The 14,813-nt window shown below is 40.7% G+C and overlaps 1 protein-coding gene across 1 annotated transcript in view; it reads left to right on the top strand.

Moving 5' to 3' along the window:
• Positions 1–14,086: 14,086 nt before the first annotated feature.
• cacna1aa (calcium channel, voltage-dependent, P/Q type, alpha 1A subunit, a) overlaps positions 14,087–14,813 on the top strand; it is a 64,552-nt gene continuing 63,825 nt past the window's right edge. The window contains exons 1-2 of the mRNA XM_087171094.1: positions 14,087–14,187; positions 14,639–14,778. Of these exons, the coding sequence (XP_087027220.1) occupies positions 14,095–14,187; positions 14,639–14,778 (233 nt within the window). The 5' untranslated portion in view covers positions 14,087–14,094. The remainder of the gene's footprint in view (positions 14,188–14,638; positions 14,779–14,813) is intronic.

Raw genomic sequence — 14,813 nt, 5'->3', positions numbered from 1 at the left:
TTCATAAAATTTAAACAGGTGAGCTATATAAAAATTCAGCTCAAGTGACCATTTGAGGAACTGCAGTTTTGGAACTTCAGTGTTGGCCTCATTTTTCAACCCCGGAGGCTGCCACTTCGATACTTCGAATCTCTGCTTGTGAGGCAATGCAAGACTTATGGAAATGCTTGAATGATTGGCTGTGTTCCAACACATAAATATAGATTTCTATTCTTTCGAATCTATGCAGTTAGGAGTCATCTTGAAGAACAAACATATTGAATTTATAGTTAATAAAATCCATAACCATAACAAAATACTATATACAAATGATGGTTCACTAAATCCCATCCATTGTGTAATCCACTATAAAGGAAATTTTCTGTACTCAAAAAATATATACTAAAGGTCAAAAGCGCATATGCCATGACATAGCAACTATAGCCTATGGTTAAATGTCTGGATATAATTTATTTAGGCCCCTTTCTTAATTTTTTTAATTATTTAAAGTTTTTTTTTTTTTTTTTTCTTTTTGAAGTGCAGTTGGATTCTCTTCGCATTGTCTTCTTAATTAATTATTCTTCACATCTTACCTTGACCAAATGACGTTTTCCACCGAGGTCAAGGAAAAGTGGTTACGTTGTGTGACCCGCCCCCTCCCTGCTGCTGTTGTCTACCTACCCCCTCAAATACCTGCCTCGATCCATCCACGCTCCAAAAAAGAATCACATGTTGTAAGTGATGTCGGACTCCATTGTGTCCAGCGTGATCTGAAATAGGAAGAAACGTGCAACAGTCTCATAAAGGTGAGTCACCGCAAACGTCGCTACTAATTTAACAAGACCGTTTGCGCTCTGACGGCAAAGTCATCGGCAAAAGCAGCCAACTAGAAGTGAGTAATGCTAATGTTGGCATCTAGTTTCACAGGAGTCTAACTCGTCCTGTCAAAGGCAGTCACTGAGGCCATGTGGTGTTATACACAAGGACATGTACTGACATAGGTACCACTGTTGAAAATGCCAGACTTCAGATGGATAGGTAAGGTTAAAACAACAACAATTAGCAGCATTGGACATTTCCGATTCAGTATTTGAAATAAAAAAAATGAAGTTTTTCATTAACATTTGGTCACTACCATCATGGATGGATTATGATAAAATGGGCCCCTGTGCACAGACCCCTCTACATAGGATCCCCATATTGTAAGAGACACAAAGCAAGTGCAAACAATGTCGTTTGGTGGTTTTGTGTCTCTTTATGGTTGTTTGTTGTGTAGTTGTGGTTGTTTGTGTCTCTATTTAGGTAGTTTTGTGTCCTTTTTTCGTCGTTTGGTCCGTGGTCGTTTTGACTCTCCTTGTTGTCATTGATTCTTTAAACTGAGCTCTATGACTTTCACACTAGAGATCTTAACAGTTACTTCATACAGAGGCACAAGGGGCCCAAGATGTCAGGGGCCCCTGTGCCTAAAATATCCAAGCCTATTGCAACTAAGCTGAATCAATATTAAATCACAGCTGTATGTACAATATTGAATCAGCTTTGTCTTGCACTGTGCCATATTGTTACAAATGTATCTATAATGTTGTTGTGTCAGATTGGGGGCTATATTATATAGATATGTATTCAATCAACTGTACATAACCTGCTACAGTATTATGAGCTTCTATGAGAACTATTCCCCTGGGTATGTATTATAGCATATTACATAAATAGAGACTGTGCTGTTGTCCTTATAATCTGCTAATATATCATGTTACATGCTCGGAGAAAGTTGAAACTAAATGTGTCATCTAATACTGCCTTAGAAAGGAAATCCTCATTGGCTGTCCTTCTGACCTTTGACCCTAAATGCCCAAATGACCTTGTCAAATCCATATCTGGTGTCATACACTGGAGTTACTGTAAACCCCATTAATGCATTTTTCGTGTAATCAGTTGTTTGTTTCCGTGTTAATATGTATGACGTGTCGGCAAAGTTCAGTGTGTACCTCTGCGGGACACTCACTATAGCATGCACATAAACGCACTAACACAAACAAACACACAGACGTATGCACACCATCTGGTGTTGCCTGTGTCATCAGCGCACAGTAAAGTGTGTTTTCCCCTGCTGTTGTAAATGGAGAAGAAGTCAATATATGTTCTAGCTATCTATAGTAAGAATCAGCTCAATATGAAATACAATACAAGTAATGTGTTTTATAAATGAACCACACTTTGATAATCATGGAGTGTGAAAGATATTCAGTTAGAGAAGTTATTTAGAATAGTCTTTGAATTATATAAAGTGTTAATTCAGCAAAATCTACCAGCTTTGCCGTTAGTTAATTTGAGCATATTGTGTAGGCTATGACTTTTATGCTTATGCTTGTGTTGTGTGTGCTTGTGTTTGAGTAGCAGTGCCTTAATCTCCTCCTTCCATATGACCCAGAATCAATGAGAGATCAAATGACCATTCAAGACTAGTTAGTTGAATCTCTTGGCTCAGCTGTTTCACTGAGCAGTCAACCTCCCTTTTCAGTGTCTTGGAAATCTTCTCTTAGATTGTGGTGAAAACACATTACAATAGGTTGTGTTTTTGCTTGTTTTAACCACATAAAGGATTTTTTTGTATTTTAGTCAAAGTAAAATGTGATTGACTGACCTTTTTCCTACAGTTGCTGACAAATGCTGGTTGGTATGATGCTGTATTTGTTACTTCCTGAATGTGTCTACAAATTGCCATAGGTAGCACACTAACTTTTTTCACACACACACACACACACACACACACACACACACACACACACACACACATATATTTAGTGTACCTGACCGGACCATCATGGGGAATAGTCGGGACTCTCACTTCCTTTGCAACCATGCGAGTCGGGTCCAGAGACAGACATAGCCGGGGTATACATAAGTGATTAAGAGAGACAGACAGGGAGAAAGTGAAAGAGAGACACGCCCAGGAACACAGAAAGAGAGAGAGAGAGAGAGAGACCTGGGTGTTTTTGGGTGGATGTGGAGAGTCAGTGATCTACATTCACTGCAGAATCTAAATTATTTATTGGCCTTTCTCCAGCTTGAAACTGTCAGCTGGTAACTACACAGACTTAACGTCAGCTTTTGTGTGTGTGTGTGTGTGTGTGTGTGTGTGTGTATAGGATTTGTGTGTTTGAATCTATATGTGCTTATTAATTTTCTCAGGAGTCTATCGCAGTCTGCTGGTCAGTCTTTCTTCTCTCAGCGCTGCTGGCAAAACGTACATAGAGATCCACTCTTACAGTACACAGTCTGCTCATACGGGGTCTCTCTCTCTCTCTCTCTCTCTCTCTCTCTCTCTCTCTCTCTCTCTCTCTTTCTCTTTCCTCTGTCTGGTCATGTCCATGATACTTTATCTTTCACATCAGGCCAGCCCAAAATAACCACTTTTCATTAGCAATATGCTGCTCCCCCCGCCCCACCCTCCTCTTATGTTCTCCAGTTAATGCAGAGACTTTATTGTTAGGAAAGTTTATAACATCATCATGGAACATAATCATCATTGTTTGTTTGTGTGTGTGTGTGTGTGTGTGTGTGTGTAATCGTGCAGTCTCTTACATTGATTCCTATGTTGCCACACTGTTATCAGAAGGTGTCAGTGTTGAAGATTGTTGTTGAATTTATCCTCGAGATGTTTAAGAGGTTACCATCCTGTTTCCTTTCACAACCGAGTGAAAGGTAGTTGCGTGCATGTGTGTTTTCTATGCTTTGTGGGATACAATGATCTTTTCCAAAGCAGAGAAGGATGAGAGAGACGGAGAGAGAGGGAGACAGAGGGAGAGAGAGGGAGAGAGGTAAAAGGCTGTTTCTGTTCTGCCTCTAATGTGCAGCTGAAGTAGGGAGACAGAACAGAGAGATGGACTATGGAGACACAGAAATAGAGAAAGGAGGGGGATAGTCAGTAAGACAGAAGCATTATAGAGAGGGGTAGACTAATGAGAAACAATGGAGAGAGAGAGAGAGAGAATAGAGAGAGAATCAAACTGCCTGTCTGCATATAAATCATTTAACACAAAGTGGTGGAGAGACAAACGCTCAGGGTTGGCCAGCTACACTGCAGCTAGAACACACACACACAAACTTGTTTTTGTCACTTAGACAGACATTGCATTGACTTACATTTACTCCTTACTAACCTTCCCAAAACAGCACCATAACCTAATCCCAATCATAGCCCTATGTTCTTAACCAGAGTCTTTAACCATAAATCATTTACCTTTTGGGGGACTCGTTTTTTTGTCCCCAAATGGGAGGCGACTTTCCATTATGTAACAGTTTGAACAGATTTTTACAACTACAGACATACACATTGTAAGTGCTAATGCTACCCCTCAAACACAAATGCACTCTTTTTTTTCTCTATCCATTTTTCTCTCCTCCCCTTTCACCCTCTCTCTCTCTTTCTCACTCTCCCTTTGACTGATAGGAAGTGAAGTTTTGTCGTCTCCTCTCACATTTCACTACCTGTACTTTTTCTCTTTCACTCAAATCCAATCCATCATTCTTTCTCTCTCTTTCTCTCCTCCCTGCCACTGCTGTTCCTTTCACTCTCCTCCGTTTCATCTTGTCCTCCCTCTAATTGGCTGCTTCTGCCTTTTGTGAAGCTAATTTAAATTATTTGTTTGAAGTTTTTGGGATATTTTGCAGAACACCCTGACAGCTGCAAGTCTTAAGTTTAGTTTGTTCATAACTGTTGGCAACAAGAACTGCATGTGTGTGTGTCTGTCTGCATATGTGTTTCGATTCCTGTTCTGTTTGTGTGTGTGGTGTGTGTGTGTGTGTGTGCCTGTGTGTGTTTGGGCGTGTGTGCGCATGCACCCTCTGGGCTCAATCTGCCTAGCTCATACCTTTGACTGTCTGGTAATAAATGTGTGAATTGATCCGTATCCTGAGTCCCTACGGGCAGACTCGACACTGAGGTCTGCATGAGCATGCACGCACACACACACACACACACGCACACATAGACATACACATGGACACACACACACACACACACACACACGGACGCATGCACAATTACACGCTCACAGAACTAGAAACAAAAGTAAACTTATAAGAAAGCCTAATCTATTTAAATTGTTTTTTTCATCTTTTCGGGAAAATTCGGGAAAAATATTAAGTTTTTATTAATATGTGCATTATTCCATCTGTAGTGTTGTCTTTTAAAAAAGTGACTTGATTAATCAGTCATTATTTTTATTTATTTTTATTTTTTTTATGTGAAATGTCTCAATTTTTTTTTTTTTTTTTACTAAGCCACACCCGTTAAGAAATCATTACCAAATTCTATGCATCAACTGAGCCATGACCCTAGATCGTGCAAAATGAGTATCGAATGAATCCATGCAGTCAATAACTTTTTGCATTGTTGTGCCCCCTAGAGGCAGAAATGATTTATGAGCATTTATGTAAAATTAAACTTAAAGACGAAGGTTTAGAAATGTATAATTGCAAAGTGGAATGACATATTGAAATTTCTTTGATTACTTTTTATCAGCATTGTCTGTAGATGTTGTATTACAAATTTCTTGAGAATCGGATAAACGGCCTCCGACTAGTTCATAATGCTTTGACTTTCAATTTTAGGAAAGAGCAGAAGATTAATGGAGAAAAGATGCAGATGAATAAAGAAACTGACTCTAGGCCAAGCCCTTTTTTGAGATAATTGTACTGTGGATTCCACCTGCTGGTGGACATGTGTCATTTTTGGGTGTGTGATGTATGTGCACCATACTAAACCTCCCTTGCTTTGTGTGCGTGGGCCTCAGGCCACCTGGGCTTGGACCCCTAATAAATCTGAATCTTGATCTGAATCTGAACATTACTTTTTGTCCAGATTTAACTAAGGAGTTAAATTACCCACTTTCCATTTAAACAGCAGCATCTTTACTGTATCTTCACTTTCTGATATTGATCATCAACAGAGCATTGCTTTAGTTGTACTTTGTCTGGATGCGTGTGTGATTTACTGAAATATATATGTCTGTCCTCCCACAGTGTTCTTCCACAGAGGTGGAGGAACACTGAGGTAATTTGAGGTAGTGAGGAATCCACGTTTCTACTCTGTCTCTCTCTTCCTTCCTATCGACAAGTTGAATTGATATTTTATTCTCATTTTTCGAAATTCCACAGAAAGCAATAACAAGTCTACTGTGTGACACAATAAGAGATTCACAGATGAACTCAATAGCAGCATGCATTTACCATTCAGACCAAACATGATATTGTTTTGGTAACCTTTTTTTTTTTATTTTACAAGCACTTTTCATACAGCATCTAAATTGATTTATTATTTAAAATTAAATCAAAACAGTGAAGTCTGAATGTTTTGTAATAGAAACTGAAGAACATTTTGTAGAAAAATCATTAATACATTAATGAATTAAAAACAACAGATGAATTTTGTGTTTTTTATCCACTGGGAGGAAGAAAGTCTCTAAATCCCAATGCCTCTGTCTTATCAAGTTCTTATGACGAACGTCTTGCCTGATTAATGAATGTAAATATGTTGCGACCTGAAATGCAATATAGTGCTGGGGGGGGATGGGTCACAGAGAGCAGGTGAAAATGAAAAGCTACACTGTTCTCAGATTGTAAATTGAGCCACTAAAATCTGATAAATGCCTCGTGTTAGCTGTTTTTTGATATACTGCAGATGGTTGCCCTTGTAACATATATGGCAATTGAGCAATGGAAGGAAAATCAATATGGAAACATGCTGCTGCGTAGAAACTAGGACATAAATCATGATAGAAATATTGGTATTGGTAGCTGTTGGCCAAATTTGCTGGGCCCACTGCCCGAGTCGAACCATGTGCGTGCAGATGTCTTACACTACATCAAATTAACTTAGTGCCGTCTTAGTGCATTGTAACATCACTTGGACAAGGCGTTTTAGAAATCCCTGCTCTGACATGACACATTGGATGTGGTCAGAAGTTAAAACAGAAAGTTGAAACTTTTGCTCCACAGAGATCAGAATGAAGGTTTAGTGTGGAGGACATTGCAGTCCTGTCCTATCCTCACGTCACCTTGCTTTACCGAAAATAACTTATGATGCAGAAAACATTGTTATAATTATAGTCATGTCAATCTAAGTCTTGCATGGGCAAATAAGATTTAAAAACCTGTTTAAAAATCTGATACATGTAAACAAACATTCGTATCATAATTTTGATTTATACCCCTAAACGTTTTGGCCACAGGTCTAGTGTGTGTCTGGTCATCCATGTTTACTGTACACACACTGAATAGAAGATCATATTGTTCTCTTTTTCATTTTTCTTTGTGTCTCTCTCTCTATTCCCTCTGCATTTTTCTCATTCCCCTTTTCTCTTAGCTGTGCATCCTGGCTCTGTTGAATAATTCAGTTTCAGTTGCAGGCTAGTTTGCACGCGCGTGTGTGTGTTAGGTGTGTGTCTTTGAGAGTGTATTTGCCTGTGAATGTGTGTGTGCGTGTGTGAAGGGGGTGCAGTGACGTGGGGCAGAGTTATTTTTGGGATTCGGATACGTGGAGAGAGTGAAAAATGGAGAGAGAAGAAGAGAGTCTGTGATGGATTGATTTTTTTTCATGCCCGTGTTCTTTAGTCACGTGCTGCGGCTGTTACTAGACAAACCCTGCTGGAAACCTGCGCTCTACCTGCAGGGTGTGTTGGCACACACTCACACGCACAAACATACATGTACACATACACTTTGGTGGTGAAAGCAGGCAAAGGCGCACAGTTAAATCAGGAAGTATTGGCAGGTATACAAACACACACCTGCACCACCTTCCTGAACATACAGCTAAAAATGTCCCATGCTACACTGATACATTACAAATAGCCCATGGCGAACACACACACAGACACACACACGCATATACCACCGTCAGCATCTTGTAGAAAGTGACAACTTGGCTATATGTGGGAGAAGAGGGAGAGGCAGTGGCAGGGCTGAGATGGAGACACAACACATGCCGTATGGAATAAACAGCGAGGAGGAGAGGGTGACTGTAATGCCTATACACACTGACTGATGCTGAATCAGACTGAGGGGGGCCAAGCAGGGCTAAACTGGCCTACAGGCGCTCTCATTTGTTGGCAACGCAGCCAAACATGGTGCCAAAGTGGAATAAATGTAAAATCATTCTATTTTTTGTGTAGTACTGAGGACATGCATTTGGCATAGGGTTCATGTCAGCGCCAAGTTGTGTGGTCCTGCTTTTGGTCACAGATTTGAATGCAGTTTTTTTTTTTTGGAGGAATATTGTGCCATGTGACAGTGCTTCTCATTGGAGGCCATTTTCTACTGTAGGGAGACACAAGCTAAGTGAATTATTGCATATCCTCATTCTAAATGAGACATATGTGAAATTGTATAACTGCTTACAGGTCATAGAATCACTTTGTACTATAAAGACAGTTTTAGATTCTTGGCTATTTCCTATTCATATTTTACGAATTAAAATGTTGCCACATGTGTAAATGCAGGGCACTATTTGATACATGATAAACTTTAACTACGATTTGTATTATTCTATTCAAAATGTATAACCTAGGAACAAAAATGAAGCGCTTCAACCAGCTTCCACCATGTCTCTTATCTTTTATGGCCGCTGATTATCAAAATAATTAGATAGGTTTCAACCACAGTGCTTAATCCCATTCATTTTATCAAATCAGTGCTTCTGAGGGGAAAGTGACAAGAAAATGAAGTAATCATTTGAGCTGTTCTGCCACTGCTCTGCTGCATAATGTAACAGGACAGAGGGAGAGGGAGGATGGGAGGGGAAAGGAGTGAAGGATATAAAGAAACTGACAGAGAAAAAGGGAGGTTGCTAAGTTTTTAGTTCAGCTCTCTCCTATTTTCTTCATCTTTTATCTTCTCATCATTTTTAAAAATAACACAAAACATTCACGAAAACCTTTTAACACGCATTCTCTTTTAAAACGTTCCGAATGACGTATACAGCAGCACATTCATAAGTTATATCATACGTTTGTGGACTGACAAAAAAAAAAAAGTATCTATTATACCCATACACACACACACACTCACACACACACACACACACACACACACACACACACACACACACACACACACAAAAGAATTGGTAGGCAAGGTGATCATTTTGTCCTTGTTCTTGTGGCTCCATTAGTTTTCATAATTGCCAAGGCAGATTCCCGTCACTGTGAAGTTAACTTTATAAAATATGGATGATTATAATGAAATTTGCACTATTATTGATCTAGCCTTTTTTCTGAACAATTATTCCAAGTTCATGTATTATACAGTAAACACATAACAATCGTGGTTTTCTAGAAACAAACTGAGTAGTTAGTGAGTGTCAGAGTGAGAGAGGCCTGTGCAGTCATGCGTGGTTTTATTAATAGGAAGGCTGGCACCTTCTCAAAGGGTGGCAGCTGGTCTGGACTCCATTGGCAGACAAGTGTAGTGTAGTGAAGTGAAGTCTAGTGTTGGTGTGTGTGTCTGCACAGTGCATATCTGAGTATATGTGCCTAAATAGTCACATGGCAAGTGCATGGATGTGGTGGAGAGAGGATGCTACTGAGGGGGTTGACATTTTTGGAATAGGATTCTGTTGTGTGTGTGTGTATGTGTGTGTGTATGTGCTTCCATGTGCAGTATATGTTTTTGTAAGCATCTGTATGTTTTCATACGTGTGTACTTGACAGCATCCTGTGCGTTATGAGACCTGTGAGGTGTATGGAAGCATGTGAGGGCTGCAGTGATTTTATTCTATGCTGCGTGTCAGTGGCTCACATACATACTGTATGTGACACTATGATGTATAATCTCCCACCCACTCTCCTCTCTTCCTTTCTTTCCTCTTCCCTTTTATAGTGTATGTGTGTGTGTTTGTGTGTGTGTGTGTATGTGTGTGTGCTGCCACTAACCTACTTTCCACAGAGCATATATACACCGCTCAGGAGAAGAAAATACTGCAATACTTTCACACCATTCTTTCATTCTCTTGGTTTATCCCTCATTCAGCACTCCTGTGCTCTTCGTCTTTGCCCTTCTCTCTCTTCCTCAGTGTTGTTTCCCTCTCTCCGCTATGTCCTCCCCCCACCTCTCTCTTTTATTCCTCACCACTCACCCTTTTCAATCATGTCTGTGCCCACAGGACAGTTTCTTTCCTTCTTTCTTTCTCTATTTCTCTCTTTCCTACTCCCCTCTCTCTTTCATTTAGTCCTTCATATATTTCCCTGCTATGCATCCTCTCTTTTTTTTCTCTCCATCCCCTCTCATACTCTGTCTCTTGCTGTTGTTGTCCTCGTGCGCTTGCTGACGCGGCATCTCTCCTCCTTTCTCTCTCTCTCTCTCTCATTCGATATTGAATGGAGATGACATGATAGAGGTGGGGATGATTGATGGATGAGCTCAGTGAGAGAGAGGTGGACTGAGGAGAGATGGGAAGGAGAGATGCAAGAAAGTGGGGGAGATGGAGAGAAACAAGAAGGGAAATAGCAGAGAGGAAAAAAGATGTGGAAAAGAATGAGGAGATAGGCAGATAAAGGAATATAAGAGGGTGTGGGGATTTAGAAGTAGAGACGTATAGGAGGGAGAGAGAGAGAGAGATAGAGAGAGGGGAGGCTTAACAGGGCAGCAAGAGAGAGAAATATCAGTGAGAAACAGGCAGGGGCTTTACTGGGGAGGAGAAAAGGTGGGAGAGAGAGTGAACATGAAGACTGTATGGAGTGGTGATGGACAAGGTTAAGGAAAGGCCAGTGGAAGTGTGTGTGTGTGTGTGTGCGTGCGTCATTTGGCTCCAGTGGTGTACTTTGAGGGGCCTCACTTCCGTTTTCTTGGCGAGACAGCTCCGTCTACGACCTACTACTGTCCCCATTACAGTGTATACACACACACACACACACACAAACACGCATAGACACACACCTATACAGATAATAAAAAGCAAGCATATGCAGAACCACGGGTAGAGAGAAAAACACAGGGGAAGCGAAAGAGAGAGAGAGAGAGAGAGAGAGAGAGAGACTGAGGACAAAGAAAACATTAGAAAGATGAAGGGCAGGAAAATGGTCAGAGAGCAACGTATTTTCATCGCTCTTTCTTTCTTTCCTTCTCTGTTTCATCCCCAATTCTTCCTTTGCTTATAACTCTGTCAGGTTGCTATATATAGCCATTGAGGAAGGAGGAAGAGGAGATTCATTATTGAAAGGTTTATGGCAAAGTGTGACTCATTTATTCATGTGCTGAATTTTGTATATGTGTGTGTCTGTGTGTGTGTGTGTGTGTGTGTGTGTGTGTGTGTGTGTGTGTGGGTGTGTGTGTTTGTTTGTGTGTTGCGCAGGGATCATCTTTACTTGTACCTCTGTGAATATTTCACACAGCTATATAGACACGTAGACACACACACACACACACACACACACACACACACTCACACACTCACACACATACTGCCAATGTAAAGAATGAGCAAATCATGCAGCAGCTTGAAACGTAATGCAGGGACAAAATGTGCCAAACGATCGTCACATAAAACACACATCAAACAGTTGTTCCTCATGAGGAGAGCCTCTAATGCACAGCACACCCACATTTGTCCCTGTGTTTCTACATCAGTCTCTCTCCTCCTCTCTCCCCCCTCCTCCCTTTTCAGTCGGCTACGCTCTGCCCTCCCTGAGCCCATACATACACACATGCATATACATGTACACAGACTCACATTTATACACTCACACACACACACACACACACACACACACACACACACACACATACACACATAGCTGGGGGGCAAGGAGGCTAATTGAGTGGTGCCCTGGGTGTTCTAGTAATGTGTGCCTGTTAAGAGCGGTCAAACACACGCGCGTGATCACAAACACTCACACACACACACACACATTGTGGGCTAGCATCAGGCTAGAGCAGCTTTTTAGTTCCCCTCGATCATGATCAAGCACGCACACACACACACACACACACACACATACACACAGGCATGTACATGTAACAGACATGCACACATATGATGTATGTTTCCATAAATAGCTTCCTCTTTCTTTCTTCACCGTTCAAATTTTCCCCTCCTCCCTACTGCCATGGGAATGGTGGCTCCCAAAGGAGGCAAGCAAGTAGGAAAAAGGTGAAGAAGAGGAGAAAGAATAGAATAGAATAGAATAGAATAGAATAGAGTAGAACAGAATAGAATAGAATAGAATAGGATAGAATAGAGTAGGATAGGACAGAATAAAGAAAGAGCTGTACTGATATTCCTCCTTTATATGCTATCAATATCCATACCGTATATGTAATCATATTCATTATGAAAGTCAAACTCCTCTATTTCCTTATCATCTTTTTCCCCCTCTGTCCGTTCCTCCCTCTCCCTCTCTCTCATTCATCTCCTTCACACATTTGCACTTGCGCTCGTTCTCTCACTCACTCTCTCCGCTCACTCTTGCTCCTCTTTTAAATGTAACTATTTATCTTGTGACCTTAACCAGACAAGCGGATTGATTTAAGAAGACACTGCCAGGGTGTGTGCATGTGTGCTTGTGTGTGTGTGTGTGTGTGTGTGTGTGTGTGTGTGTGTGTGTGTGTGTGTGTGTGTGTGTGTTAGAGAGAGAATGTGACAAACAAAATTAGATGTACAATGAGATACTCCCTCTTTCTTTTATTTGTCTCTCTCTCTCTCTCTCTCTCTCTCCCCTTCACTGAACTCGCCCTCAGACGTTATGTACATAGAGCCAAACGGTGATGTCACAATCAATCTCACTCAGTCTCTAGGCACGCCATCACACGCTAACACTTTAATATAGCCTGTGTCTGTTTTTGTGTGTGTTTGTTTGTTTTGCTTGTCCGTGTGGGTGGTTTGTTACCAGAACATGTACTTAACAGAACATATTTAACTGACTCATGATGATGGTTTCTCAGTGTGCGTGTGTGTGTGTGTGTGTGTGTGAGTGTGTGTGTGTGTGTGTAAACAGGCGGCAATGGCAGTGAGAGGCCGGACAGCAATCCATTTGAGCTATAGGCCTGTTGTCTGCCTGCATCGCTTACACCCAATGTTTTCAAATAGCATACATTTCACCTTTGACATCAGAGTGGGGATATTATCTTAATTGCTGACCTGTCAGATAGACCCATGGGTAGGCTATATGTAGGAATTACCAAGGAAAAAGCATTCTCATTTTTAAATGTTTAAAAGGCTTACTTGTCCTTTGATCTTCAGTGTTGCGGTTGCGTTTATTTGATGATACTATTTTTGAACAACTTTGGTCCTATTCATGGTCTGCCACCACGCTATGCAGGATTCAAGCTTTCATTTTTGCTTCTACCTTGTGGTTTCCATGGACACATTCTTATAGAGGCAGTAACTACGGAGGAGATGATTGAAACTCTCACTGTGGAGTAAATGTTCATCTTTGAATTTTGTGGCTCTTGTGGTGCTGAAAGTCCTTGTAAGGTTGACAAAACTGCGATTTGAAGCAGGCAAAGTGTTTATAAGAGAGAATAATGAAAACTCACATCTGCACTTTGTCTGCGCCTGCAACTTTAAGTTTGGCCCATCTCTGCGATCAAAGTGTGATCTGGTTTGCACCCTCACAGAAGCACTGACCTCCTTATTTAAGAAACATCAATCAACAATCACATCTCTCAGAAAATACCAATCCTATATGTAAATAGTACGTAGTAGTCATGACTCTATATTGCCATTCTGTACTGTCTTTTCTTAAGTATAGGTAGACGTGTAGTGAAATATACTGTGTGTGAGATTGTCTGCAATAATGGACTTACTGTGTATGTACATGCTAAATTAAAACCCTGACTTCCAGTAGGCCTTTTTAAACCAAGAAAAATAATATTGATATGATACAACGTAGCATGTGTGAACAGGTACAGAGACCTCCAAATATTTGTTAATAAGGATGATAATGTGATGTGATGTGATGACCAAGCATAGCTGAAGACTAGAATATTATATTTTGTGCCATGATTATGTAGAAAACAGTTGTTATCATGTCCAGCTGTATTTTTCAACTGTTTACATTTATGCCTTGAGAAGTGTTTTTTCTTTGACTGACCTTCCTCACTCCATTTGAGTGGATGATTCTTGCCACCATCATTGCCAACTGCATCGTCCTGGCCCTGGAACAACATTTGCCCGATGGGGACAAGACGCCGTTGTCTGAACGCCTGGTAAGTTAAAAAGACATGATACAGTGTGTGAGCCATATGTAAACTTGATTAAATCCAGGTGACAGTTCTGACGCCTTATTGATTTTACTTCAGTGGAGATAAACGCAGCTACTCCACTACGAGAGGCAGTTAAAACAATGCTTTTCTTTCACCTTGAAAAAAATGTAATGGCCCAAATATACTGCACACTACAACACATGAGAAACATACAATCTTATACAATCCATAGGAATTCAACAACTCTAATTTTCTCTTGTCTTTATACAGCCACACTGAGGTTGATGCCAACAATAGTTGACACATACAGTATTGATGAAAATGTCATTCTGAACCCAAACTCATCTAGCTATTGATATCTATCTCACATTGTCTCTGTCTTTTTCCATCCATTTTAACCTTCCTTCCTCTTTCTTTCTCATCTCCACCGCTTCCTTTGCTTTTCTTCCTTCAGGATGACACAGAGCCGTACTTCATAGGGATCTTCTGTTTTGAGTCCGGAATAAAAATTCTGGCACTTGGTTTCGCCTTCCACAAGAACTCCTACCTGAGGAACGGATGGAACGTCATGGATTTTGTAGTGGTACTCACAGGGTGAGTGGCAAGCAAACATGAGCTGAACACACACA

Source organism: Seriola lalandi, unplaced genomic scaffold (assembly GCF_002814215.2).
Source record: "Seriola lalandi dorsalis isolate HSWRI2012SDOR001 ecotype SW California unplaced genomic scaffold, Sedor1 jcf7180002054975, whole genome shotgun sequence".
Classification (NCBI taxonomy): Eukaryota; Metazoa; Chordata; class Actinopteri; order Carangiformes; family Carangidae; genus Seriola; species Seriola lalandi.
This window is presented reverse-complemented; position numbering and strand designations above follow the sequence as displayed.